The following is a 27,458-nucleotide window of genomic DNA, read 5'->3' as shown; positions in this document are numbered from 1 at the left end:
GGGCTGAAATGTCCATGGTGAAGGCACGGAGCCATTCGAGCTGGTTGTGAGCACATCCAGTGACTGACTACGATGGAGTTATGCTCATTTCCATCCCCATAGATTAACATCACCTAAACAGAATTTGCAGTGAGAGAGAGTGAGACATAGACGAGCATTAGGAGGGAATTAGCAAGCGACCTGCCTGGTACCCCTGGGCACAGGAACCTGGGAACATGCTGGCAGACAGGTGCAGCACTGCAAAGTGATGCTGAGCCTCAGATGCCCTCCATGGTGCCTGGCAGAAGGCAAAGGCTCCTCCTCCCAACAAGGCACTTCATCAATAAGCCGATCATTTAAATATGTGATAAAGGTATTGCATCACCCAAGATCTCAAAGGGTCCTGCTTGGTGGGTACAGCCACTGGAGAGGCTATGGGCCAAACTCTTCCTCCATCCATCTGCCCACCCCACGGAGAGAGGCGCTCACATGTTTCTGTTCCCCTTTACCTCCCTGCTCCTCTCCAACTCCCTCCAGCCTGTTTATCTCACCGCTTTGAAAAGAAAATTGCCAACTTCACACCTGTCAGCTTTAACTGATTGCCTGTCGCACTGGGGGAGGGAGCCCATCCGTATGGCCCTGGCCTCACAGCCTCGGCTCGCCAGGGGAACATCTCCATCCCTCGAGGAACGAAATGCTTCATTTCCCATCTCCTGGCCTCATTTCTTCGCCCTGCTCTAGCTCCCAGCCCTTTCAATTACCACTTTACAATAATAATGAACAGTGGCTTTCTGCTGGCACACAGCTTTGTCCACCCGAGGAGCCGAGCTCATCATGAAACAGTCATCCTCCAAGGGCCACGATATCCCTGCTGGGCTAAAAAGTGCCCTTCCCGGTGGTGATAAGGAGATGCAACAGCAGCAAAACTGTGCAGGGAACCTGGGGCAAGGCTCTGGGGTGCACTCAGGGCTAAAGCGTTACCTTCTGCCTATGGGATCTACACCAACACGAGTTGCTATCCTCACCAGGTGCCTTCCCACGAGTTCATCCCCATTCCCATGTTGGATCTGGAGATTTAGCCCTGTCTGTGCCCTTCCTTAGCCAAGAATAGGTGGGAGGAGAAACAGGAGCACCCAGTCCAGCTGCTGCCAGCTGTGCCAGCTCCGTGGCTGCAATATGAATGCGGCAGCTGTCTGGGATTATGAATAGATACAAGAGTGGGAATGCAGAGTCTGAATGGTGTGGGTAAACACCACAGAGCTGTCCAGAAATAATGGTGTGGGGGGGTTGATAATAGGGAGGAATCGTAATTAAATAGAAATTAGTTACTTAAATGGTCACTTCCCGGGGTTTCGTTGATGTCCGATTAACTTAACTTTTAATTTGCATAAGCAATAAATGTTTAATTATGTTATTAATATATTTGAGTTGAGGAGCTTATGGGCTTTTATAATTGGCATTTAACTAGATAGTTCCAGTGTATTAACTGATGTTTCATAGCTCCACGCGAGGCTTCCCAATTATAACTGACCTAAAAGTGGGCTTGGAGGACCTGCCTTGATGGTGCTACCTGAGCTACAGAGCAGAAGAGATGGCAAGGAGGAGGCAGGGAGCTGCTCTGCATCCTTTTAGGGTTGAACTAGCCCAATTTACACTAAAAACTAACAGGGATCTCTCTGGCTGAGTTTTCAACCCATCTGCTTTGGGAGTACCCAAATGGTGCCCAGGGCAAGATGGTTGGTTCTGCCATCCTCCAACAGGCAGAAATCGCTTTGTATCCCAGAAACCACAAACAAATGTCTGTTTCCAAGACAGATCATGAATAGTCATTGACATCTTTTGCCTTTTCTAAATCATGACTGCCCTCTTGACATTCTCCATCTGGTAAAGTGCCTATAGAGCACTGCAAAGGGTTTGTTTGTTCCTGTCGCATTCCCCTGTGTGACCTTAGCTGTTGTACCAACCTTTGCAGCTTCTCTTTCACGCTGACAGGTCTCTCTCTTTGCAGCTCTTCTGTTTGATCTGTATCGGAGACGGGGAAAGCTCTGCAAGCTAACAAATGCTCAGCTGGATACGCTTGTGTGGATAAATACTGGTGGTTAAGGCAGAGGTGGTGGGAAGTCAGGAGGGAATGAGTGTTACGAGCATTTCTTTACTCTGAGCAAGAGCTTGCAGCCATGCAAAGCTGATCTCAGCTTTGGGAACATTCACCATCCCATGGTGAAAGCACCCAGGAAGCAAAACCATGCAAACATGGCCCAGGGCACGTGGTCAAGTAGAGCGAGACATTGCCAGGAGTGATGCTGAAGGTTGATGAGCAAATTAACTCTATCAGTGCTGATGATAAGCATGTGAGCTGAAGTCCATGTCCCTTCTCTCTGCCAGAATTTGTCCGGTGGCTGCTTGTAATAGTGTGACCCTAATGGGCTCATCAGGGAAGCAGGGCTGTGCATCTGGCTCAGCGTGGACACAGGAGCTGCCATGCTCTGGTTGGTGAGAGCAGGCTGCTGAGATCAAGAGATGTAATGGGAGTCAGGATGTGGCCCCTTTGTTCCTCCAGGAGAGGCAATTTTGTGTGTCATCACCTCCTCTAGATTGTACAGCAGAAGAAATAAATTACCAAAGGGATTTGATTGTTCATTACTCTGCTGAGCTGCAAGGAAATGAAGCAGAACTAAAATTAAGGGCTGCGAGGCAGAGGGAACATTGGAGAACTCAGGGCCCATCTTCTACCCAAAGCCAGGCTGGGGCAGTGTCCATACAGCTGCGTTGAGCTGCAAAGCATGGGGCATAGGGCAAGCAGGTAGGGGAGGGCAGGATAAGATCTTTGCTGGGCCCCAGGGGGTTAATGTGCCGTATCTTACCCCAGCTCCACCCCAGCTACCAGCAGACCCAGGGAGGCACTGCTAGGGAAGGTCAGCAAGGGTTAAAGTTACATTCCAGGCATGCTTTGCAGCCAGCAGCCCTTAAACCAGGGATGGCTCCGCTGCTGCTTCCGTGCTGGAGAGGAAAGGGCAGAGCTGATCCTCACCGGTCTGAGTGAATGGCAAAGCCATTGCCTGTGCAGGAATGTGTGTGAAATCCCACTAAAACCCAGCAGGTCCCTTGGTCCAGCTTGCAGCTGGGCATGCTTTTCAAAGCAGCACCCTGCGGAGGGCTGGCTTGCATGAAACCTCACACCAGAGGTGAGCCAGCCGTTTGCATGGGATAGGGCTGGTCAAAATTACAGGGCAAAGATCTGACAGGGATGCTGTGATCAGTGTCTAAACGGTGGGCTACACGCACCCCAAACCAGCTTGTGCCTGGGGGTGGATCTGCTGTTTGCAGCGCGTCTCAAATCAGCCAATCCTGTTCGTCTCTGGAAGCTAACTGGGGACGTGTTTGCTCTGCCAAGCTTTTCAGCTCCGTTTAATTTAGCTCTGCAAACTCGCCGTGTCTCAGGCTCCCTGGAATGTGTCAGGTGGGGTGCATTATAAATATGCATCATCTGATCTCGTGGTGTCGCTCGAAGGTTCAGTGGGTGGAAAGAACCCAGTAAGTACTAACCCCCATCCTCTGGCTCAGGACAGCAAGCCGGGTCACAGACAGGCTTATCTGGAGCTGGCACTGCACTGGGACGCTGTGTTAACAGTGTAGGCTGAACGTGCCTGAGCAGGGATGCAACTGAGCACCAAGGTTATGTTAACTCTAGCAAGGCTGGCAGCTAACAGAGCTTCAGAGCTGCCAGCCTAACAAAAGGAGGGGAATAGTGATTCTTCCCCATTGATTTGCAATGTGACAGCGAGCAAAGGAGCACAGTGCTCAGTGCCTTGGCTAGTCAGCCATGAAATAGATGGGAGCTTGTTTTGTGCGGGGCTGGGATAAACACAGAGGGAACCTTACTTGACAGTTGGCTGCTGATGCAGGAATGCCTTTTAGCAAATGGTGTTCTGGAAGGGTTGTGGGTTGTTAGGTTGCCCATCCAATCTGAGCTTTGCACTCAATATCAGCCCAAGAGCAGCACAAACCCATGGTGGGGATGCGCCATACCCCATTCTCAAGCCTGAACCCCAAGATCAGCCAGCTGCCTCATGATGCAGACATCCCAGCCACACGAGCAGCTCAGAGACACAAAACTTTCCCCCCCCCCCAAAGTGTGACAGAGTCTCTCCTTTCCATCCCTCTTACAGCATCCTCCCCATCACTCCACGGGCCGCGTGAGCCATTTCCTCTGCTCTGACATGCCCTCCTCTGGACACTTTCCAGTTGCTCCGTCTTTGCCTCACTTCAGTTTCCCTTTGGGAACATCTCTCTCCCCCTCCTGCGTGTTGGTTCTCCAAAGCCCTCATTGTTCCCCTGTTTTTATTTACTGCCGTGCTCTGCAGCTGCACTGTGTCACCCCGCGGGCACGGCGCGTGCGGACAGCTCTGTCTGTTTGTCTACAGCTCTGTCTGTTTGTCTCATGCTTTGGAACACAACCACTGCCGTGCGCACGGAGCGGGCGTTAAATCACAGCCACGGCTCCATCCCTGCCAACGCTTCTTCCCTTCCCTTGTCTGCTTTCACCTCCAGAAGAGAACAAAGCAACAATACCCAACTGGCTCCAAAAGAGGCTGGGGGTGGGGTGTCCTTCTTTTCTCCTTAATTGTAATACGTTGAATTAATTCATTTTCCAGACAGAATGTGGAGTTCCCAGCAGCCCTTCGACATCCAGATAAGGCTGAGCTGCTCGCTCAGCCCCTTTGGGTTCTCTGCTACCTGCCTCACTGCCAACATGAACTTTTTGGAGTGTTTTAAATTATTCGAGCATGACACAGAGCAGGGGGTTTTGCATTCTTAATTGACAAATGCTTTTCCCACTCCACTCCGGAGGCCCATGAGCTGTGCTGCCAATTTACTCCGATCCTGATTCACAAGCCTTGCAAACATCTTCCCAGGGCTGCCCGAATGCCTTGGCAGTGTAACCAAATCCTTCATTGTCGGTTCCTATCATCTGCTCCCAAGGCATTCCCAGTGCCCTCTGTTGGGTTCCCAGCACTGTCCTGTAGCTGCCGTGCCCTCAGAAAGGCAGGGAGCATCTCGAGGCATTGGGGTCAGCAGCCTTCTGAAATGCACCAGCTGCTGCTCTGCCCAGGGGAAGGGAGACATAGGAAAGAAGCAGTTGGGGAGGCAGATGACAGAAGAGAGAAAAGGAAATAAGGAAGGAAGGGGAACTGACCATGTCCCCAAGTGCCACATCTCCACTGTTCTGGAACCCCACCAGGGATGGTGACCTCCATCACCTCCCTGTACAGCTGTGCCCATGCCCACTCTTTTGGAGTGAAGCTCCCTGGCACAACTTAAGGCCATTACTTCTCACCCTATAAAAACATAGCACTTTAGGTATTTGCATGCCATCCATTCTCTCTCCTCATGCCCTTTACCCACTGCCCTATGTTTTTTTCTTACCTGCAGACTGATGGCTTCATTTGAACCTCTCTAACTCTCCCTGGCCCCTTTCTGCTCTAACACAGCCCTCTTAAGCTCCCACAGATTCGTTCCACTGCTGCTCATTTGTTTCCCCACCTCTCTTGCTCCTTCCACCCCATCCCCAGGCACACACCTGCTGATTTACAGTGCTGGCAGGAGGCTGATATTCCCTGCTCCCTACCTGCAGCCCCAGAGCCATTAGGGACCAATCCATCAAGGATATACCCCAGCCAAAGGGACTGGAAGATTCTCCACCATCACAATCACAATTGCCATCTGGGGGGCTTGGATTGCGATGTGGCAGCTGTCAGCCTGAGCACTGCTGCAAGAGAGCTGTCTCAAGGCAGAAATATTATTTACAAGATAATGTGGCTTATGGAGAAGGGAAGAGGGGGGAAAAGTGACTGCCCGTGGGGAGCAGAGCTGGGCGTTTTGATGACTGCAGCATCCTGCCATTTGCAGGAAGACATACAGCTCTGAGCTCTTAATTGGGGATGGGATGCTGCTGATGCAGGCTCTGGGGTGTCCTCACCAGGTTTACATGGAGTCTGCAGGGAAGGGCTGGGGGGTCGGTGCTGAGACAGTTCCCCGGGCAAATTCTACATCTGATGCCTTGGCACCGTGCTGTGAGTTCACATGTGCTGCACTGACGCATTAAACCTGCCAGGTCTTTGCTCTTCAATTCGCTGGTATAGACCAGAAAGAGCAGTGCCCTGGGAAATGTTTGTATGTCTTGTTTCACTCCTTCATGACAGCAGCAAATCTGGATGGTGGTGAGGGCTGGCTGGGTGGGAATGGGGCAGCTGGAAAGGACCCAGCCCCATGTAGGATGGTGGTGTGAAGGGGTGTCCAACCTCCAGCTGAACCCATGGTGTGAAGGGGAGAAAACCTGCATGAATGGTCCTGTATCATTCAGGCACGTGTGTTGATGTGTTTCTTATGTGGGCACCATTCTGAAGCCTTGGGGATGGGTGGCCACCCAGCTCTGGGAGAACGAAGGCTGTATAGTCCAGGATCCAGGCTCTGAGGGCAGCCAGGAGCCAGAGCAGCAAGAAAAACATGAGAATGAGGTGTGACAGACACGTTCTACAAAGTACCTTTTCCCCTCATCCTCGTCTCGCTCCCTTCTCCTGGATCTCTTTTCCTTTTCCTCCTCCTCCTCCTTCTTCCTCCATTCCAATTATCTCCTTCTTTCATCAGCGCCGGAGCTGTAAGTACAAAGTACCAATTAGCTAGTTTTCAAGTTTAATTAGGTTGGAAGGTAGAGCAAATTAAATCCTTTTATCGTACGTTTCAAAGCGCTTTCCCATCAAGCCCATGGGATGGGATTCCTTTGCAGGAGGACCATGTCAGATGCTGAGAAGCTGTCCCATGTCACCAAGCACTGCAGCCATGGAGTGCAAGGGAGGATCCATCTCCCTCACCCCTACACCCTGCACTCAGCTTTGCAAGGCTTTAGGGTGACAGGCTTTGAGGCACATCTTACCTCAATGCGTTGCCTGTTGGTGCTCACCTTTCCCAAGCTGTGCTTTGAAAGCTATGTTCTCCTCTGCTCCACCCTCTGAGCCCAATTCTGCCCCTGTTGGATGCCCTAACCCTCTCTCCTGTTATTCCCTATGTGTTGCAGACAAGCCACTACCTCAGGGCGCCCTGGGAGGCATCATTGGCATTGTGGGAGGTGTCATCGCCGCAGCTCTCATCCTCGGTGTGGCTGTCACCGTCTTCATTGTCTACAGGAGGCAACAGAAGGACCGCACGGAGGCAGACCACGACCTGTGAGTAGCCCTGGGCTGGCTATAGAGGGAGGACAGGACCCAGCTCCTCCTTCACCAGTGAATGACTTGAGGCTCCTGAGTTGGACTGAATCCCATTCTGCCATCGGACAGGGGTCTCTGATAGACCCTCAGAGATGATTCCCATCCACCTACACCTGGTGCTGGAGCACCCCCAGGTGCTTTCCTTAGGCAGAGGCTCACTTTGCTCTGCCCCATGCTACAGTGCAATGAGAACATCCAGAAATACCTTCCCCAGACACTCCCTACACAGCTCTGTCTCATCACAGGAGAACCTCTCCCTTCCCATCTCTCAGGGAGGCACCAAGCCCCCAAGGCTGGAAGTTGCTTTTATCACCCCCCAGCCCTCCCCACCATCACTGTTACATTTGGCCACATTTTGTGCTCCATTTAATCCCATTTGAGAGAGGGCATGGGAGGACAGCAAGCGACGGAGGGAAGGGAACAGGGGAAAACAGAAAGGCACACACACACACACACAAAGAATAGCGCCACAAGGTGAAACTAACAGCATCAGCCCTATAGCAGAGATGCATTCAGATGATCCATCTCCCACAATGTCCCTCCAGGAAGACACAAAGAAGAGTCACTTTAGCTAAGAATAGAAACACAGAGATGCCCCAGAGCATAAGGGGTGGTGGAGCCCAGTCCAAAGCCTTGCAAAATTCAGAGCATTTCTTTTCTTTCGAGTCCTAAAGTCAACGTCCTGCAGAGCTCCTGGAGCCCACTGCACCCTTCCCTTCACCAATAGCCCAATCCCGTGCTGGAATTCATTGTGCTGCCAAAGAAAGTCGCCCATCCCAATCGGAAGATCTGATGAAGTTGGTAGGAGAAGGGAGGGGAAGCTGGCTAATTAGTGGATCGGAGTTTTAGTAAGTTTTGTAAAAGGATTAGACACATCTGTGCGTACAGATGGAATGTGCAGAGACAGGCCCTGGGCTGGGATTATAACGGCTGCCAATCCCCATGTGCTCTGGGGCAAAAGCTGATCCCTTGAGTGGGGGTCAGGGCTAAACCCCTTGCATGGCATAGCATGGGGATGAGGGAGATTCCAGCTCCCATTGGAAAACCTACAGCAGGGGCTACAGTCCCAAATAAGTCCCTTGCTGGGGGGTTGCCATGACCTCATTGGTTTGCATTGGCACCTGGCACTTGCTGGTGCTCACAGCCACCATATGAGCATCCATCCCATGGGATGCTTGGAACCACCCCGAAACAGCACTGAGAGACGGGGATCCCAGCTACACCCCCGTGATCTGCAAACCAACACGGGGAAGTGCTTGGAAATGGGAGCAGGGTGCTAGGAGGGCGTTTGTTTCTGTTTAACAATTCTAATCAGGGTGAGAGAAAGGAAAGAAAAGAGGGGAGTTGCTGAGAATAACCCATATGATTATACTGACAGTTTGGTGACAAACGCAGTCAAGCCCTCAGTGCGTGCAGGATCCAGCCTGCTGTGGCACATGAAAGCAGGCAGACCCCGTCCTCCTGCTCTCTAATCAGCTGCCTCTTCTCTCCCCTTAGCATTGACTTGCCTCCCTCCCACAAACCTGCCCCTCCGCCGAAGAGGAAGCAGGAGTTGAAAAGCCACCTGACTGCTGAAGACATCCAGGTACGCCTCTCTCCCTGCTGCCAGCTCTTTCCCATGGTGAGGGGACCAGGCAGTGGCCTCAGAGCCTGGATTTGGGATTACAGGCTTTGCAGGAGCCCAAGAGCCCGTGGCATGGATTTGGGGGGCAGCAGATCTATCCGATACCCAAAGGTAGACAGCTGGGAGGCAGTGGGTGAGGATTTGTTTGTCCGTGGTTCCCAAAGATGGGCACAGATTGAAAGCTGTAGCTTGGACCCCATTTGCTCCCTTCAGGAGGGATTGGATTCTGATTGATGTGGTGTCCAGATGGGCTCTGGGGTGTGAGGGTTTGAGCATCACCACCATTTCAAACAGGAGAGGCTGCAATGAGAAAAGGAACGTGGGAATGAAGTAGAGCAGGAGGTGAGTTGTATGGCAGAAGCAAGAGGAAAGGCAGAGGTTGCTTCCTGTATTGGCATTAAGATAGCACTTTCTCCTCACCCCTCTCCTCTCTCTGCCACAGGTTGTTCACTTGGACAACATGAAGCATGAGGAAGAGCTCCAGAAGCTCCCCCTGCAGCCCCCATACTATGACATGGCACCCAGTGAGCCCTCTGCCTACACTGACAAGCTGGTAAGGGGAGCAGAGGGCTGAGAACACCCACCTCAGCCTCACTGCTTTCACCCAGTATCCTTCACCCCATGGCAAAAATACCTCATATCCAGCCTTTATGTGACAGCCAAGCCAGGTATCCCACCCCATCACCCTCCTGGGTTCTGGCAGCAAAGCTTTCCAGAGCAATTATTGGCTGGGAGGAGCATGGTAGGGTTTGACTCTCCACTGTAAAATTCCTTTAAAGCCCATTGTTTTGTGTGGATTTGTTCAGTGGCAGAGAGGGAGATGCTAATGTGAGACAGCAGCAGCAGAGAGATTGAGGGTCAGGGAGAGATGCTTGCAGCCAGGCAGGGGAGGGTGAATTTCAGGGAGTGAGGCTAGGGGAGAAAATGTAGATACAAGAGGGCAAAGCATGGGAAACAGATCCATCCCTCCCCCATCCCACAGCGTGGGACCGCCCTGCAACCTCTGTGAGACCTCACATGAGGGCTGCAGGTCTCAACATCAAAGCCAGATGCCTCGACTTATCAGCACACGAACCTGCTTCTTTGCCAAGGCGTTATAACCACCAGCCAACGTGGAGGGATATTTTATGAACGTGACTAATTATTGCAGCCCTCCTGTTCATCTTGGAACGACCCTTGGATGTGCATTCCTGTGCCGATAACAGAAGGATGGGGCCCAGTGACCTTTAGCCAGCAGTGAGACAGATGCTGAGGGCACCGGTGATAAAATGGCTCAGACACAGCTCTGCACTCAGCCATGCCAATGTGATCCTCTTTACTCCAGCCAAGCTGAAAGTGGCTGATGTCCCTAAAGAAAAACTTCCTCTTGGAGCCCTCCCTCAGCTCTGGGCTCATCTCCAGCCCCTTGCAGCAAGGCAGGTGGGTTTGAAAACAAAGCATGGGACAATCGAGGCAGACGGGCTGCTCTGCAGAGAGCAGCTGAGAGCAGCTTTTCAGGCAAGCAGGAGGATGGAGGAGCTCATTTTGGGAAATAACGAGCAGTCAGTTAATTAAGTGGCAGAGTTAGTGATGTGAGATGGGGCCTGATGGGTAGCTGCTCCGTAACCATGGGAACAGAGTTTTGCTGCTCTCAATCCTGGTCTGAGAAGATGCATTTCCACATCCCATGCTTGGCACTCTCTGCTCCTTACCCCCTTGCTCCCAGCAGCAGTGGGCTGCAGTTTTTCTCCTGCTCAGCAAGAGAATCCCTCAGTGCTGGGGACGTGGGGTCTGGGTGAGTCAGCTGCTACAGCTGTGTGGCACAGCTGGCTTGGGACCTCTGCTCTTTGGGCTGGCAGCCTCTGCAATGCTCCCAAGCTCCCATTGACTGCACACAGAGCATCTTGGCTCTGCGCCCCCGGAACGAGCCGAGGCTTGCTCTCGTTTCTTGCTAAATCACCACATCCTTTTGGGCAGGCAGCAGGTTGTGCCAGTTCGTGACTGGCAATGGGAAGTAAGGAGCCCCTTTGTGCCAAACAGGGCTGGGAGTGCTGAGTGCTGCTCAGATGGCATCGCTGGGGCCAGGCTGCATCACGTTGCTCATCCATGCCTTGCAGAGCCAACTCCTGCCCTGCTCCTCCCAGGACCACTCATACAAGGCCATTTTGTACCCATTCCCTACAGCTCCACTGGGTCTCTGCCAGCCTAACACAGCCCCACTCCCTCCTCATCCTTCCCCAGCAGCAGCACTGCTGTATGCATAGCTCTGGGATCCTTCGGAGGGGAAGACAAAGAGAAAGACGGGATATTCCTGTTCTGCTTGTGCTTCATCAGGAAATCCAATGTGGAGAAAAGATGAGAGTTGAAGGGAACCCAATTCTGCAGGAAAATGGGGTGGATGCATTGTGCTTTAAGTGAATTGTGCAAAGCCTCCTGATTTAGGATAAACTGCTTTCATCACTCAGCTGCGTGAAAGCCACCACCTGGGGAGGGCAATTTCATGGCACAAGAAGGGGAGTTGGAAAGTGATTAAAGATGGTAGAGAACAAGGGAGGGGGAGATGGCAGGAGGAGAGAAACCAAGAGGTGGGGGGGGACAGGTAGGGATGTGTGGGCTGGGGAGGGGCTGGGGCACATCTGAAGGTGCTGGAAGAGGGGAATACAAGTGGATGTGGATGTGGGAAAGACTGTGAATGTAAAGCTGATGGCATATATGTGCAAGGGCAGTGCTGTGGACTATTAAGAATATGAAAGCATGCAAGGGATCACAGTGTTGCTTGTACTGTCTCTGAGCCCTTGTAGGGCAATAGCTTTGGTGTGCATGAAGGTATTTAAGCAAGAGTGAATGGGCTGGAAGGTGCATGCATGCTGCAGGTTGAGTGCTGGTGCCCATGTGCACAGTGAGACGTGCAATACCAGAGGCACACCCTGTGGGCACAGAAGCATCCCGTGTCATGCAAATATTGCGTGCAAGGAGGAGTGTGAGAGGTGGGATCAGAGCGCGCGTAGGAGCAGCGGTGTGATCAGTGTATGCATCAGCAATGGCCATTTGCACAGGTAGAAGGGAAAGTTTCATTGCTCCAGACAGCAGAATAATTCCTCCTTCTTACAGGGCAATTACCGGGGTGCCGATGCTGATTTACGCAGAGCGCTTGCACGTAGCGGTGCTAGACCTTGTATACAAGCCACATTATTGATATTGTAATAAATTCTGCTCCCAACAAGCAGCAGGGAGTGGGAGCGAGCCCAAGAGCAGCAGAGAGCAAGAGGACTCCTCAGAGTGCAAGAACCTCCAGGGGAAAGCAGCATATCTAGAGAGGAGGGAGGGGAAATAGAATCATAGAATGGCCTGGGTTGAAAAAGGCCACAATGATCATCTGGTTTCAACCCCCCTGCTGTGTGCAGGGTCACCAACCAGCAGCCCAGGCTGCCCAGAGCCACATCCAGCCTGGCATTGAATGCCTGTAGGGATGGGGCATCTACAGCCTCCTTGGGCAAAATAAGCTCAAGGTTCAATGTCTTTATCTGAGACCAGAGAGGGTGCTGAGATAGTGTCCCTAAAACACCCCCATTCCTCCTCCTGTGGATTCATTTCCCACCCCTACCCCCCATCTGAGTGCTGAGGTTTTCAGGTCACTTTGCTTTCCAAGGTCTTCTGACCACGATTGTGTTCAAAGCATGAGCAATGTCTGGATGGGAGTGATCAGACAAATTGGGTAATATTCCACTCATGCAGCTCTTGCTGATAAACCTGCTTAGAAAGGGAATGCCCATCAATATTTCCACGCCAAAGAAGGATGCTTTTGGCATCTATTAGACATTATAACAGCCACAAAACCACGCTGCGCAGTTCATCTGCTGCAGCATCATGTGCAGTCAAGCCTGCTGCAAAAAATGTGGTGTATAAGAAAAGCCATCATAGCCCCCATACTAGGGCAACACAACAGCACTGGTTAAGCAGTGCCATTTCCTTATAGCAATACAGCTGCTCCCTGCAGGTTAATTCCATCCTGACACCCCAGACTCAGTCCTTTCTCATCACTATCACCCCTGAACCCCAAACTCTTGGCTCAATGCTGACAGTTCAGGTATCTGATCAGGTCTCAGCAGGGTGCTGCCAGCCTGGCTGCCGGGTCATTGGGCTTTGCAGGTAGCTTTGGGGAATGGTGCCGTGGGGATCTTGGGCTTAACTTGTGGTGTTACCTGACTGATTGCTCATGCCATCCCTCCCTCCCTCTTTTTAACTGTTTTTTCTTCCTCCCCTCTCACCCTTCTTTCTTCTTTCTCCCTCCCTTCCCCTCATTCAAACCCCATCCCACCTCATCCACTCACTCCCTCCGGCTCGGTTCTCGTCTTCTCACCCTTCCTGACCCCAAACCCTCCCTCCTGTTCCCCCCACTGCCTCGCTGCTCTCTTCTCTCCAGAACTCTGGCACCAAGGACTGTGATGTCCACTATGCAGAGCTGGACACGGCCGCTCTGGCCTCGTCACCCAGTCCTCGGACCTCCATCCATGCTGGCGGAGACCTAGTCGAGTATGCAACCATCCAGCCCAACTTACGCTAGCGCATGTCACTCTAGGCCCTTTCCCCTCAGATTCTGGCCTCAAAGGTACACAACTGCACTCTGCCTTCCTCACTGTGCTCCTCTCTGCATCCCCTGTCCTTGTCGTGGAGTGCTCCTAACCCATCCCACCCACCCCGTCCTCCCGCACGCTGCCCTTGTTTTGGGGGCTGGAGGAATGCCTTTGCCTTCTGTGCATGCTCTCTGTTGTCCTTTGCTTTCTACATGGAGGTGAGGCACGCGGGAGGGAAGGGTTGATGGTTGGGTTCTGCAGCCAGCCTGGCTGGAGACACAGGGAGAAACGAGGTGGGTTTGAGGGATGCAGATTGATTTGGGGCCACGTTGCTGAGCAAAGCAGCAATATCAGAAGGCCAAAACTTTGGGAGATGTTAAAAGGGCCTTTAAGGCTACACAGAGGAAGGGAAGGAAAGAGAAGGGGACTAGATAGGGGGAAAAAAAAAGGAGAGTTTGTGTGCGTGGAAGAGACTATAGATAAGAGGGAGCATATGTGCATGTGTGAAAGAACAAGGTGGGAGAGTACGTGAGAGAAATGGGAACACGTAAAGGTTCTTGCATCTGAAAGTGGGGGAATAAGAGGCAGCCAGGGAGGGATGGTGCATGCAGAATGGAAGAGGCTGCGTTGCACAGGGCTGATGCAGACAGCGTGTTTTGATGTTTGAGGGGGAGCAAGATGATTTCTTTTGGTGCCTTCTTTCTCAAAAGCAGAGATCAGACGTGACTTACTTCCCTGTTTGTTCCACTCCGTGCATCACCCTCAGAGCTCAGGTCCTGCAGCAAGGCCTGCTTAGGGCTCCAACTGCATTTAACCCACCAGTGGTTTTTTGGGTTCTCTCCAAGTACTAGAGAGCCTTTGAAGCAGAATGGTATTTGCAAAGGGAGGAGTGACTTCAAGTCTTCTCTCATTACCCTATGATCATACCCATCTCTCAGGTATTAAAGGCACCAATTCCCTACCTGAAACAGAGCAAACTCCCCCTTCCCACTCACAACTGTTGGCCCACAAACCAACTAAGGCAGCTCCCTCCTCAGCCAAGGTTCTTCCTCGCTCCTTGTCCTCATCTGTCTCCTGTGGTGTGGTGACCACAGCATCTATCTGGCTCTTTTCCATTTAGTTTGTTGCCTCATAACTGGGAGGAAGGGGCTGTGGGGTCAATGGGGCTATTGCCTTGCAGGGTTCTCAGTGCATAGCAAGGAAGCAAAGGGAGGACTGAAGGAGGCACACAGCAGCAATAGGTTAGGAACAGAGAAGGAGAACATAAAGGGCAAAGGAACTGGGTCCTTGGGAAGGATGAGAATAGCTCCATGCAGGGGGGATGATGAGTAAGAAAACTGCTTTCGAAAAGCCCCTCTGCACAGTCCTATCTGCACAGAGCCTCACTGCAACCTGAGAGCATCAGTGCCAGCAGGTGGGTGATGGAGCTGGGTGGAAGGCGTGCAGTGGGGCAGCTCAGTGTGCCTTTCCCTTGTGCTCCCTGGTTTTCCCATGCTGGATGGAGCCCTGTAGTTCCCCTGCTGTAGCAAAAGCCTTCCTAGGTAAGTGTCTGCACAGCCAGGTGCTGGACCCAGTGGTAACCTCTCTCTCTTGCGGTGTCTCGCCCACCCCTGCTCCCAGAATGAGGATCAAGGTCTTCGTAGACGTAACGAGCGAGAGCGGACAGTAAGTTGCGGATGGGTTTGCTTTTGCTTTTCTCCATTGTGGGGTCTGTCCGCCTGGTTCAGCCATTGGGCTGCTCCCCTTATCCACCTCCCAGCGACTCCTGGCTACGCTGGGACCCACTGGCACAAACAGGAGCAAGGCAGGCACCACCTAATCCATCCTGGGAGGTCTCACCGCATCCTCCCCAGGGGTGGGAGGGATTTTATTGTCAGCCAAAGGACAGTAATCCTCCAAATCCAAATTTGGAAATCCTCCCAGTCTCTCTGAAGCAAAAATAAAGCCAGTCATATGGCGCTTTGAAGGTGTAATCTCACCGCCACAAAATCTCCCTGCGAAGGCACACTACAGATCAGGGTGATTTTTTTCTATGCTGCTTTAATTATTTCCTCCCCCTTCACCTCCCCGCTCTCCTGTTCTCAGCTTTATTTGGGAATTTCTTGTCCCCGTTACAGCAAGAACAGCTCAAACCATGAGACTCGCATCGAGATCCCGACCAATTAGAGAGCAGGGTTCAGATTTCCAGCTTTGCTTTCTGAAACGCCCCTATAAAAACCACATCCCTATAAACCCACCATAATACCAAGCTGGGGACATCAGACAATCAGCAAGTGCTGCCTCAGCTCCCAATTACTCCACTTCCTCCCCATTAAAGCCAAAAAGTTGCACAAGCATCCCCCGTTCAACAGCACCATCTCCAATCTGCAGGAGAAAAAGCAAAGCACGGAGGTGGATCCTCATTAGCTTCCCATCAGTAGAATGAGGATTCCAACCCTGATAAAGAATAGAGGGGTTGGCACATAGAGAAACACCATGGGAGTAAATGCTTAAGGTTACAGATGGTCTATGATGCTGTAAGAACAGAGAGAAGGTAAGTAGCTGGAGTTGATGGAATACAACCTTATGGGTGAGGTTGGAGGGAGCTACAAGTAGCATGGGGATACCTGAGAGGAGAAGGCAGGGGAAGAGGAAATGGGGAAGGTTTGAGAGCAAGTCATAACAGAAATGAGAGCTAATTCAATCAAATAAAGACCATTTAAAGGTAATCTTCTAGGCTGTCTGAAACGGATGGATTCCTGACATCCCCTTCAATCAAAGCTCTTGGAAATAAAACTGGGGGTGGGTGGGGGAAGGATGTAACCCAGATAATGAAGAATTTTACAGAGCCACGCTGGAAACAAAGGCAATGAGGAGAAGTCAGGTGGGGGAAGGTGGCGGAGTTGTGTGCCGGTTCAATTTAATTAGTTCATTATCCCTAATTTAATTTCAAACTTTGTTAGAGATAAATTAGATTGGAAAAAAGTCACAGTGGGAATGGGGAAGGAAGTCAAAGGGCACCGGCTGCTAAACATGTTAATAAACATCAGGCTGATTCTGTTCTCATTCCTTTTGCTATGTAGAGAAGGAAACAAAGCAGGAGTCATCGCCTCCTGGCTTCACACACTGAGAAAGGTGAAGGCAAATGGGGAACCCCTTCCTTTGCCCCAGTGCTGGGGGTCTCCAGCTGCTCTGCTCTTAGAGCTGAGCACAAAAGACAGCCAGAAAGAAAAGCAGAGCTCATCTGTACTCACCTGGCCAGAAGTGCCGACAGAATGACATTAATTCTCTCCAGCCTTGCTATGAGGATGGTTCTTTCAGGCCCATACTGGACAGACAGAAAGATGTGTGGTTTGGTGGACCCTAAGCAGCCAGTAATGCTGTTTCTCACAGCCCCTTTTGCTCCTCTTACTGCTGGCTGCTGACAACCAATTCGGCTTACAGAAAGTATCTGTATGTGTTAAATGAGAGCATCTTTTCCATTAGACCTTTCTGCCCGTGAGACCTTTTGAGCCCTCACACTTGTAGGAAGCCCTCTGCTTTCCTATTGCATGCCCAAAACACATACAAACCTGCCCTCCTCTTTGAACAATAATAGTTTGCCAGGCAGGCTAAGAGCCCCTCTTGCCTGCCATATCTCACTAAGGTTCAATCACTGAGGTTGCCTCCCTTTCATGTTACCCACCAGTAACTTACCATGCAGGAGATCAGAGCTGACACCTTTTTCCATCCCCACCAGCACATAAAGGTGTTCTGCTGCTTTCAAAGAGCCCAGAGCACAGATTATACAGGGAGAGGACCTTTGCATGTCTTTAGGTGCTAACCCTGCCCCATATCATTTTATCACCTGATACAATCAAAGGAATAGCAATCGGCTGTTCCACTCCCTTCTTCCCTTACTATGTGGGTTCCTGTTGATGCTGTGTAACTGGTATAGATGTACCATATATATGCTGCCTCTTTGTGTGCTGTCACAGGGATTGCACATGGTTCATTGTAAAGCAAGTTTTTTACACCAAGGGCAGTGAGGCAGTGGCACAGGTTGCCCAGAGAGGCGGCGGTGCCCCATCCCTGCAGACAGCCAAGGTCAGGCTGGATGGGGCTCTGAGCACTGCTGCAGCTGTGGGTGTCCTTGTGCATGTAAGAGAGTGGCACCAGGCAGCTTCTGAAGGCTCCTTCCAACCCAAACCAATTCTATGGTTCTATGAAACCCCAGGAGATAGGTGTGGGAATGACTCACCCACATGTCAGAGATACCAATGCAGTAGTTCTGCATATAGGGGACCTAGAGCTGCCTGTACAACTCGAAACAGCTGACTTCAAATATCTCAAGCAGTGGGACACACCATTTTGCCAACTAAAAGAGAAAAGAAGGTCAGGTTGACCTTAGCATTGTGGCTGCTGTCCCGGTCCTCCAACCCCCCACCCTCCCGTGGCCTTCTCTACTTTCAGAGCACCAGCCCCCCAACCTTGCTGCCTTTCACAGCAGTCTGAACCATCAATAAATTAAGTGTCCTGGTGAAATATTTATCCAGGAACTGGCAGTGGAGGAGTCGAGTAGATCTCTCTATTCCTTCAGGCTTTTTCTCCTGAGGGTCAAATCTTTGTCCTCTTCACTAAACCAACTGTTTGTGCTATGTTCAAAGAGAGCAAGGAAGGACTCAAGGGCAAGTTACTTGCTTCATCCAGCCCTGAATCAAACCATGGGCATAAAAGGCTGTTGCTGGTGGGTTTGCTGCCTCTTGGAGATGAGATTAGCCCATGGCAAGAGCAAGGGTATGGTCAGTCTTGTTTGGGTTGTTTTGCACCGCTTCAGCCAGGGAAGGGGTGGTGAGCAGGAGTGGGCATCCCACCTCTGTCACCCCACGGGGAGCAGGGATTTCTTGGAGCTGCTCTGAGCTCCCATCTTGCAGATGTTTTACATTCTCCACTGCTGCTTTGACTCCGAAGCCTGGTGCTGAGGCTGACAAAGGAGCTGCTGGTACAGGTACAGCTCAGCACTCCTGGCTGCTGGGTAAACATGGGGCACAATAACCTATTGTACTTTCCAGAGCTGCTGGTCAGACAAATGTGCCCTTTTGTACAAAAGATCACATGTCTGAGTTGGACTAACGATGCGTACCAGCGCTGCTTTTACAAAACTCAGGTGTGGATGAGTTAGGAAGGCTGTAAATAAAATGCCCTTCCTTGCCCTACTGCCTGCTGTATTGAGAGAGGCAGAGACCATGCAGGCAAGGGGCAAAGAATGCAAAACATAAACATATTCTTCAGCCCAATGGATATTACAGGCACTGCGGCAATGCTGTTGAAATGCGAGGCTTTATCACCCAGCTTTCTATTTTTCCCAAGCAGCAAGCAGAACTATTTAATTTCCCATCCTACCTGCTGTATGTGAGCCTAGGCAACGAGCTGAGCTTCGTTGTTTGATGGCCGTTCTCACCCTTTGACTTTTGCCTCTGCTTACAGAACTTTGGAAAGTGTCACTCAGAGATACCGAATGCGAGTGATTACCTGACCCGCTGCTACTCACACGACGGTCGGTACCTGCAGAAGATCCCCCACGTCTACGCACCGTTGTCAGAGCTCCCACAAGATCTTTATCCTCACCACCCTGACATCTCCTTCTGCTGCCCTCCTCCTGGCTCCAGGGCTCCGTACATCTGTCCTAAGGAACAGTATGTTTAAACATCAGCACAACGAAAACGAAGACGCTCATTGGTTTTCACTCCTCCCGACCCCGTCACTCAACAACCAAGGCCTTTTAAACCCCTCTTTGCCATTTGCTTATTTGTCGATTGATTTTTAGTTTCAACTTGGGTGCAATTGTAAGTGACTTGGTTAGGTTAAGTGTCTGCCTGGCTTGTTTCATGCCCAAGGGAACACTCTGCCTTCACCCACATCTCATCCCATCCCTGAGTCTCTCTTTCCTGGCCCTTCTGTACCAAGCTGGCTATGTGCGTGCATGTATATGTGGGTGGCAGCTGCCATGTGTGGGATGGGATGTGCCCAACCCTATTAAATGTCCATAGGTTCCCTTGTGTCCATCTCCACAGTTTGCACCAGAGTAGCCAGGTGTGGATTCTTCACCACCCCTTTGGAGAAAATGGTTTTTCCCATTGGCAGATAGGAGATCCCTGTTGCAAAGAGATAACCAGCCAAGATTACTGAACCAAATAATAAGATGCTTCTAAAGAAAGATGCTCAAAACCAACCCATGAAGAGAAGGGAGGGATTGGTTTAGAGATTGCGTTTGTCCTTCTTCCCTCCTACTCCCACTTCCAACTGCTTGGATTGGCTCTTTTTAACCCAAACTGGACTGGGATGTATTTAAAGCAAACGCATCAGAGAAAGTATCCTTTGAATAACCTTCTTATAACCTGAAAACCCAGAGGGGAAAAAATTAGCAAGGAAAACGATCTCTCTCGTTTTCCTTTTCAGACCCCACTAGCTTTTCCCCCTCTTCTCCTTGAATCTGTTGATTGGAATTTCAAAATGAACTCAGGCAGAATATGAACAAAAAATCATGATTTCAGGTAATCTTCTTACTCTTAACGAAGGATAAAAGCCAACAGAGGAATCTGGCCTTTGAACCCTTTTTTTTTAAAGCATCTTAATTTGGGGGCTATATATATTTTTTCTAATGTTTGGAATGTGTGTGGGTATGTAAATCCAAACGTGTACATTCCTGCAACCATGAAGTGTTCTAGAGAAGGGACTTTCTCTCCACATCACATTTGTGTTCACTTGTATTAGAGGACAAATAAATATAGAGATACACTTATATGTATATAAAAGCAAAGAAGAGGAGAAAAAAGGAATGAAAACCTTATAAGAGAGCTTGGTTTTGAGGGTAACCTTCACCTGTTTCACCCAGCTTTGGCAGAGAAGAGGTGAGGCTCCAGTGCCACTTCCACCAGTGAGCAGCCCACCCTACACCCAGCTCAGTGCAGGGGGTGAGGGTGCTGACCTGGGTGCAGTCCTGTGTGCTGCCCAAGCACTCTGGCACCTCTTTATTTTTGTATATCTGGATTTAAGCAGCCGTAGTTGTTCTATGCACTTTGCTTTCTTTGTTCCCATCACCTCGAGCAGCAATGGGACTCACTTTGCTTGTCCCCCTTTCTGCACAGAGAAACACAGCCTCACCAAGTCCCTGCAGGCATAGATAATGGCTGGGGAGGTGGCTGAGGGTCCTGCCTGGGTGGCAGGCAAGGTGCAGGCAGAAGGATGCTGATGCCTTTTCCAGCTGAAATAGGCAATGCCTGCACAGCGCAGCAGCTTCCCTGTGCTCCAGTGCCTGCGGTTCCCCCATGCCCAAAGGGTCAGGAACTGTAGGACGTCGCCTTAGAGCATGAGGTGCGACTTTTGCAATGCCACCCTATCAGTCTTGACTGATTGAGGCCTTTTTTGGAGTCATTTGGACTCCTATTTCAGTCTCCAGAGAACTCAGCCAGGCACGTCCCTACAGCAATGGGCTTGAGTGCTATGTGTCTTGCTTCAGACAATGTGTTTATTCTCCCTTTTAGTTTTCTTCTCAACACACCTTGGTACACTTTCTGGCTATCACAGAGCTAGAACCAGGTGTGCTCTGAGCTGAAACCATGGCAGCACATCCAGCCCAATGAGGGAGACCATACTTTGGACTCTGCCAAGTCTGCTTTTGGTCACCCCATTAAGAAATATGGAGTGGTGCTGCAAAACCCTGGGCTCTCTGATGTCCCGGAGCCAACCCAGCACCACTGCTGAGAGAAAAACCTTCCACATTTCCTTGTCTGCATGCCCGTAATAGCAGGATGCTGCCTGCACAGCAGCAATTAAAGTAGATTTGATTGGGAGCCTTCATCTGCTGCAGCTTCAGCCGGATCTACACATTTAAATGGGAAGTGGAATATGGTCAGGTCTTCAGGTGCATTAGGGGAAATGGCTGTTTCCCAGACAGCCTTTTGCAAGTGGTTTTACTCTGCTGCTGGAGGCTGGAGGACACCAGCTTTGAGGAGGATGGCGTAGCAGAGGTTGTTTTGGTTTTACAAAGCCACACTTAGCAATGTTCTGATCCTTTTGCTCCAAGTCCTCCCTGCCTTCCCACCTGGTTGCACGACGTTTTGCCAAATGGCCACTTCCAAACTTTGCTGGACCTGATGCTAAGGGCTGAACACTGGCTTTGCTCCATGCTAAGGCTGCCCATTGCTTATGTTGTAGGAGCACAAACCCAGCAGTGCTGATGGGAGGCGTTCCCCTCTTTGATTTGCAAAGATACCGCTCTGGGAACAGAAACATTGCTGGGTGGATAGCTGAACAAGTTGAGCAGGAAACTGGATGAGTCTGTGCTAGCAGCGTGCACTGGGTGTTATTCCCCATGTGAGACATGAAGCCATTCCTCCTGTTGCTTTGTATTGGGGTGAAATGTGGCGATTTCTGTTCCACGCACCGGTGGCGTTGACACAAGAGCTCTTGCAGATGGAAGTGACTGATCACAGAACTTAAATAAAAGTGAAGAGTTATAACAACCTGGCCTGGCTGTGAGTTGAATGCTTAAGGTGACAAACATATTGCACCTGCCTTTGGTTGGAGGGGATGGGAGAGCCCAGAGCTCCCCTCTGCCCCATCCATCACACAGGGAAGGCAATGACTACATCTCTGGGGTGTGAATCCAAACCAGCCCTTCCTTACAAGGTGCCCAATCAGACAGCTTTGATCAATATACCATTAGAGACTTTTTAGCGCCCTAATGGTGAGAATGGGAAATCCACAGGGTATATTTTTAATAGAAAAGCTCCACTGCACGTGGACAGAACCTCCGCTTCTGGATGAAGACCTTTTGAAACAGTTCTGCTCCAGATCTGGGTGGGCAGAAGGCAGTTTCTCATGGTATAGGGACATAGGAAAGCCCCCACTCACCCATGGTCCAGGGCATCACATAGATCCAATCACTGGATGTGGAAAGCAGACTGCTGGTAATGTTGCTGTCACTTTGCCCTAAGCCAGACAGGTTTATCCTGTCTTGCCAGAACCTGGTACCTCCCCTTAGGATTGTGTTTGCAGAAAAGAAGTTCACCTCTGCCTGGTGCCATTTGCACAGCAGCTCCCACTATTGGGGCTTGCTCAGAGCTGCAATGGCACCCCAAAACGCACACTGCAACCAGGGACACTTTGCATGGGTTGGATGCTGCTCAAACAAAGGTGCTCCCAAACGCAGCTTGTTTTCTTATTCCCCTTCCACTGCTGGATGTGGAAGCAGGTCAGCACTTCGGATGAGCTTTGAGGTCTCTTCCTCTCATGTCCATGTGCTACGATCGATGCCTCTCTCAAAAGAAAGTTCCTCCTGCAAAACCACTTAGGATGTATTCGGAAATGTGGCTGTAACTTTATATGTATGAAACTAAAATATTGTTTTTGCCAACACTTGGGCTGCACAAAATACATGAAATGCATCAAAATACTCCTATAGCTGAAAAGATGCTGCTTTATCCTCGGAGCCAGCCAGCTTTATAAAGAGCTTTTCATACAGCAGCAAAAATAGGCACCGTGGAGGGCAGGCGATGCACCGTGAGCATGGAGTGGAATGGGGGAGCTGCAAATTAAAGGAGAGCGTGGAGCAGAGCTGCATTAAAGATTCCATATCTCTGTGGCAAACAGGGATGGCTGATCTCTTTCTGCTATGCTGTCATGCTCTATTTTCTTTCTCTTTATGGCAGACAGGAGGTGAGGCTTTAAAATCTGCTAGAAGTGCATCCAGCCCCACTCTTCCACGTGAGCAGCACCCCAGACTGAAAGCTTCCTCCCAGCTCCCTCCTGTAATCCAGGCTCAAGTACCATCATTTTCATATCAGTACTAATTACATTAATTATTCTCCTCAGTATAAAACTCATTAAGCTGGAATTTATGGTTCATTAACTCAGAGCTCCTTCCTCGTGCAGAGGTGTGGGGGCCAGGGTTATTTCTGTCCTGGCTGGGGGCAGGTTCTCATCCACATCCCTGGGTGCTCAGCATCTCTATCCCGGGTGGGAACAAAGCTGTGTGTGCAGGCATGGAGATATCATGGGTGCAGAGAAGGAGTCTCAGAGTCCCTGTCTCAGAAAGAGATTGGCATAGATTGCCCATGGAAGTGGTGGGGTCACCATCCCTGGAGCTGTTCAAGAACTCTAGATATAGGGCTTTTGGGGACATGGTTAGAGGGCATGGTGGAGGTGGGCTGGGGTTGGACTTGGGGGTCTGAGATGTCTTTGTCAACCTTAATGATGGGGTGATGGTAGGCAAGCAGGCTCCACTGCCACCATCCCACCTAAGGACACTTCCTCTTCCAAAGGGTAACCAGGAATGTTCTTTCACTGCTGCTGATGTCAGAACCTAAAAGCAGCCGTGAGGGTGGGAAGGAAGGGAGGCTGAGGACACAGGGTGCCTCGTGGCATCCCACACCCAGCACAGCTGCTCCAGGAGATGGAGGCTGACAAGCAGACTGACCTCCTAATGGGCCTGCCTGACAGAGAATCCATTTCCTGAGAGCGGGGCCTCCTTCACACTGCGCAGGTTTGTACCACACTCCCTAATTACTGTAATTAAGCAGTCATGCTGAGTGATGTTAGACAGAGGGTTCAGAGTCATTAGAGGCCTGTAGAAGATTAAACCAGTCCTGGCTTCAGTGTCTGAGCTCCTTCTGGGCAATAGAGATGGGAGCAGGAGATGGAGCTTCATGACATGAGGCCATGCCCTTGTCAAATGTGGCCATTCTAGGAGGGACAGCAGCTAATCCTGCTCGTTCTGCAGGACCTCAGCATCCCTCCATCTCCCAGAGATGGACCACTGTCATGAACTGCAGTTCTGAAGCTCTGGCAGTGATAAGTCATTGGGACTAGCCCAGAGATGATGGCTATGCTCACAGCCTAAGTGCCTATCTCGTCCTTTGTCAAACAGCAGAATAAAAATGCAGCTGGATTTGTGCAAGTGAAAACATCCCGTGGAGCAGAAGGGGTTCAGCATCCTATTCTTCACTCAGTGTCCATCAGTTATTCTCTCTTCTGGTCCCCTCGAGCTAGGAGGACTGAGGTTAGTCTATAGCCATGTATGTCAATACCACGGTGACCATGGAGCTGAAATCTGTTTCTCTACAGATTTATACAGCAGCCTGATTAGTTTAGCAACGCGCTCCCCAAGGCGCTCGCTGACAATAGCAGAGGGCTGGAGACAGCTTTGTTAGTCCCACAGCTCTACTCCTGCTCCCCTCAACCTCTTTTTTTTTTCCCTTAAGGGCACCGAGATGTGCTTCTATTCAGACAGGTAGGAAGACACGCTGAGTACAAGAGACTGTGGCTCAGTTCATATACAATTGGCATCTAATTCATTTCTCTGTGAATGTGAAAATCAATACTGTTTACAGAATGCACAAGGGCTCTTCAATCGGTCAGTGTCCTTGTTAAATTCGGTTCTGGCTGCCAGGAGATGATTCCAGGAGCTGATTCTATGAGATGAAGAAGGAGAATAATGGTCCTATCACTCTAATGAACCCTGAGAAGACTCTGAGCTTCTGCCCCTGCCCTCACTAGATGGAAAGTAGTTCAAAGTAATCAGCTTGATGGGATGGACTGGCTTTTCTTGGAATTTTGCCCAGCTAGTCCAATTCTGAGCCTTAGCTTTGCTCCAATAGAGGTCAAAGTGTCTTCTTCCATGTGCAGGAACATGCATCTCTTCAGCACTATTTACCCGTGCAAACCCTGTGGGTGAAACCAAGGCAGTCCCATTTGGTCTGTCCCAGAGCATCAGAGCTCCACAGCAATTTGCAGTTTCCCGTGCCCATAACAAGCACCTTCCAAACAGATCTTGATCTCCGCATTCCTCTCACTCTGCCTGCAACAGGAGCAGCCCCACGGCCAGTGGTTCCAACTGAAGGTGTTCCAGGGCTGCACAGCTCTTGACATCCTTCCCACCTCTGTTTATCCTCCTGTTGAGTCATCAGCGTGTCTCTCGTGCTGCACATCCAGCAGCACCAACCCAGCGACCACAGCCCCCAGATAGGGGGGTTCCAATTCACAGCCGCTTCTTTTGCACTGCTCCTTCCAAAGCCTACACAACCATTACCAATATTCCTCCCTTGCTTATTGACAATGAGCCAGCTGGAGTGCAATTACTCCTTATAAATCAGGGTCTACTGCTACGCATCCCTGCAACACCAGCCATTTTATTGTTGCCTGGACCTCAGCACCAGAAAACCTTTATTTTCCATTTCCATAATAATACCCCAAGAATTTAAAATTATTTCCCTGCAGGGCATAAAAGACAGTAAGGAATCTTAATGGTAAATCCAGTGTTCAAATTCATTCTTGTTCTGCTTGAGATTATGTTTTTTTTCCCCCCTCCTTTATATTATTATTTTGCAGATTCCTACCAATACAGCCATAGGACTCAACTGAATGTGTAGATATTGTCTGAGCGTTGCACTCTTCTGTTCTTATTCACTCTGCTAATTACCCTTTTTAGCTCGCTTTTGCTCTATTTTCACAGATCTCCTGGTTTATTTATATCTACCTATCTATAATGATTTCAGAGCCATTACTCACAGCAGCACCAGGAAACATTACATTTCCCAATTTACAATTGCAATTATGATATCCGTCAGAAACAAATGCAGCTGCCTTTAATTTTAAGCAATATTTTGATCATAATAATTAAAAAAGGAACTTATGGCATTGCACGCATTAGAGAAATTAATATAATTTCCTGGCTGCCTTAAAAGGCATGCAAAGCAGTGGTTGCTGGGTGAGAGATATAAGGGGGGGAAGTTAACCCTTCTGCTTGCTTTCACCACTCTTCAGGGCACACGTAGAGCCTTAATGATGTTGTTCCTGAGAGTTAACTTCTCTGCAGGATTTAATACAAGAGCTTTTTCGGCCTTCAACTTCTTTTTCTCCTACTTTCATCTTTCCAAAATTGCTGGTTATTAAAGTATTTGTGTGCAAACAAGAACATTTTCCTGTCACTGTTCATTTAGGCTTGCCTGTTTGAATGCACAGGGACAGATGAAATCCAGTTGGTGATATTATAATCATCCCCACAATTGCACATTACAAACTCAATAACAAACGGTGGCAGATCCCAGCTCTTGTGCATCTCATTCTGCTTTACGGCGCGAATCCGAATGACACAACAGCATCTTGGGGTGGAAACAGGGGTGCAGCTGAACAGCCTTGGAAGAACATCCCTTCCATGAGCAGGAGGGCTCATCCCATTAATTTTAATGCTATCTGTTAGATAAGAAAGGTGCAAGTTGACTTCTGGTTGCCTTGGGGGCAGAGGCACAGGCTGCTCAGGGAGGTGGAGGAGTCACCATCCTTGGAGGTGTTTAAGGAACATGGAGATGTGGCACTGTGGGTAACACTGGTTGTTTAAACTGAATGATCTCAGTGGTCCTTTCCACCCCTCATGGCTCTGTGATTCATCCATGGGCTCAACGACCCCACCACAACTCCCTCCATCTCTAACAGGACCAGACATCATAGAAGCACAGGATGGGTTGGGTTGGAAGGGACCTTTAAGGTCATCCGGTTCCAACCCCATTCTGTAAGCAGGAACACCTGATAGCTCAGCTGACTGCAGACCTCCACCAGGAGCACAGTGATCACGAGACCACATCACACAGTCAGTGACAAGTCACTCCTTGAAGTTTTTAATGTTTTCCTTTAAGAACGAAGCGCGTTACAGCAACAACACGGGAAGAGAAATAGCCATTCCAAACAGAAAAAGGAGCCGTGCAGGAGGAAGAGCCGCATTTCTTTATGACTTTTCCTTCAGGTTGACACCTCATTTTAGCGGCCAGTGTGCTCACGTTGTTAATTCCAACCTCCAAAGGTCAGCTCAGTTAAAGGAAATCAAGCCGTAGTCAGCTGGCGCCGCACATCAGCGCTTGGAGCGAGGAGCAATAATCACTCCCTGATCAGAACTTGTTTGCCATTATCTGCCCAGTGTTGGGCTATGATATACGATGCAATTTTGGCTGCGACAATCCTGTTCTGTGAGCATGCAGCTCTTTCCTGGTTAAAAACTATACAGGATTGGGTGCTTTTCTTTTC

The 27,458-nt window shown here is 50.1% G+C and overlaps 1 protein-coding gene across 2 annotated transcripts in view; it reads left to right on the top strand.

Moving 5' to 3' along the window:
- NECTIN1 (nectin cell adhesion molecule 1) overlaps positions 1 to 21,893 on the top strand; it is a 70,197-nt gene extending 48,304 nt beyond the window's left edge. The window contains exons 6-10 of one of the 2 annotated variants that reach the window (XM_072354763.1): positions 7,055 to 7,202; positions 8,742 to 8,829; positions 9,311 to 9,421; positions 13,271 to 13,456; positions 18,867 to 19,000. In XM_072354763.1, coding sequence (XP_072210864.1) covers positions 7,055 to 7,202; positions 8,742 to 8,829; positions 9,311 to 9,421; positions 13,271 to 13,411 — 488 coding nt within the window. In that variant the 3' untranslated portion in view covers positions 13,412 to 13,456; positions 18,867 to 19,000. Of the gene's footprint in view, positions 1 to 7,054; positions 7,203 to 8,741; positions 8,830 to 9,310; positions 9,422 to 13,270; positions 13,457 to 18,866 lie in introns of both variants that reach the window. The other variant, XM_072354761.1, reaches the window with a different exon arrangement.
- The last annotated feature ends 5,565 nt before the right edge of the window (positions 21,894 to 27,458 follow it).

The sequence above is a fragment of the Excalfactoria chinensis genome, chromosome 21 (genome assembly GCF_039878825.1).
Source record: "Excalfactoria chinensis isolate bCotChi1 chromosome 21, bCotChi1.hap2, whole genome shotgun sequence".
Lineage (NCBI taxonomy): Eukaryota > Metazoa > Chordata > Aves > Galliformes > Phasianidae > Excalfactoria > Excalfactoria chinensis.
Note: the sequence above shows the minus strand (reverse complement) of the source record. Positions and strands in the feature narration are given on the sequence as shown.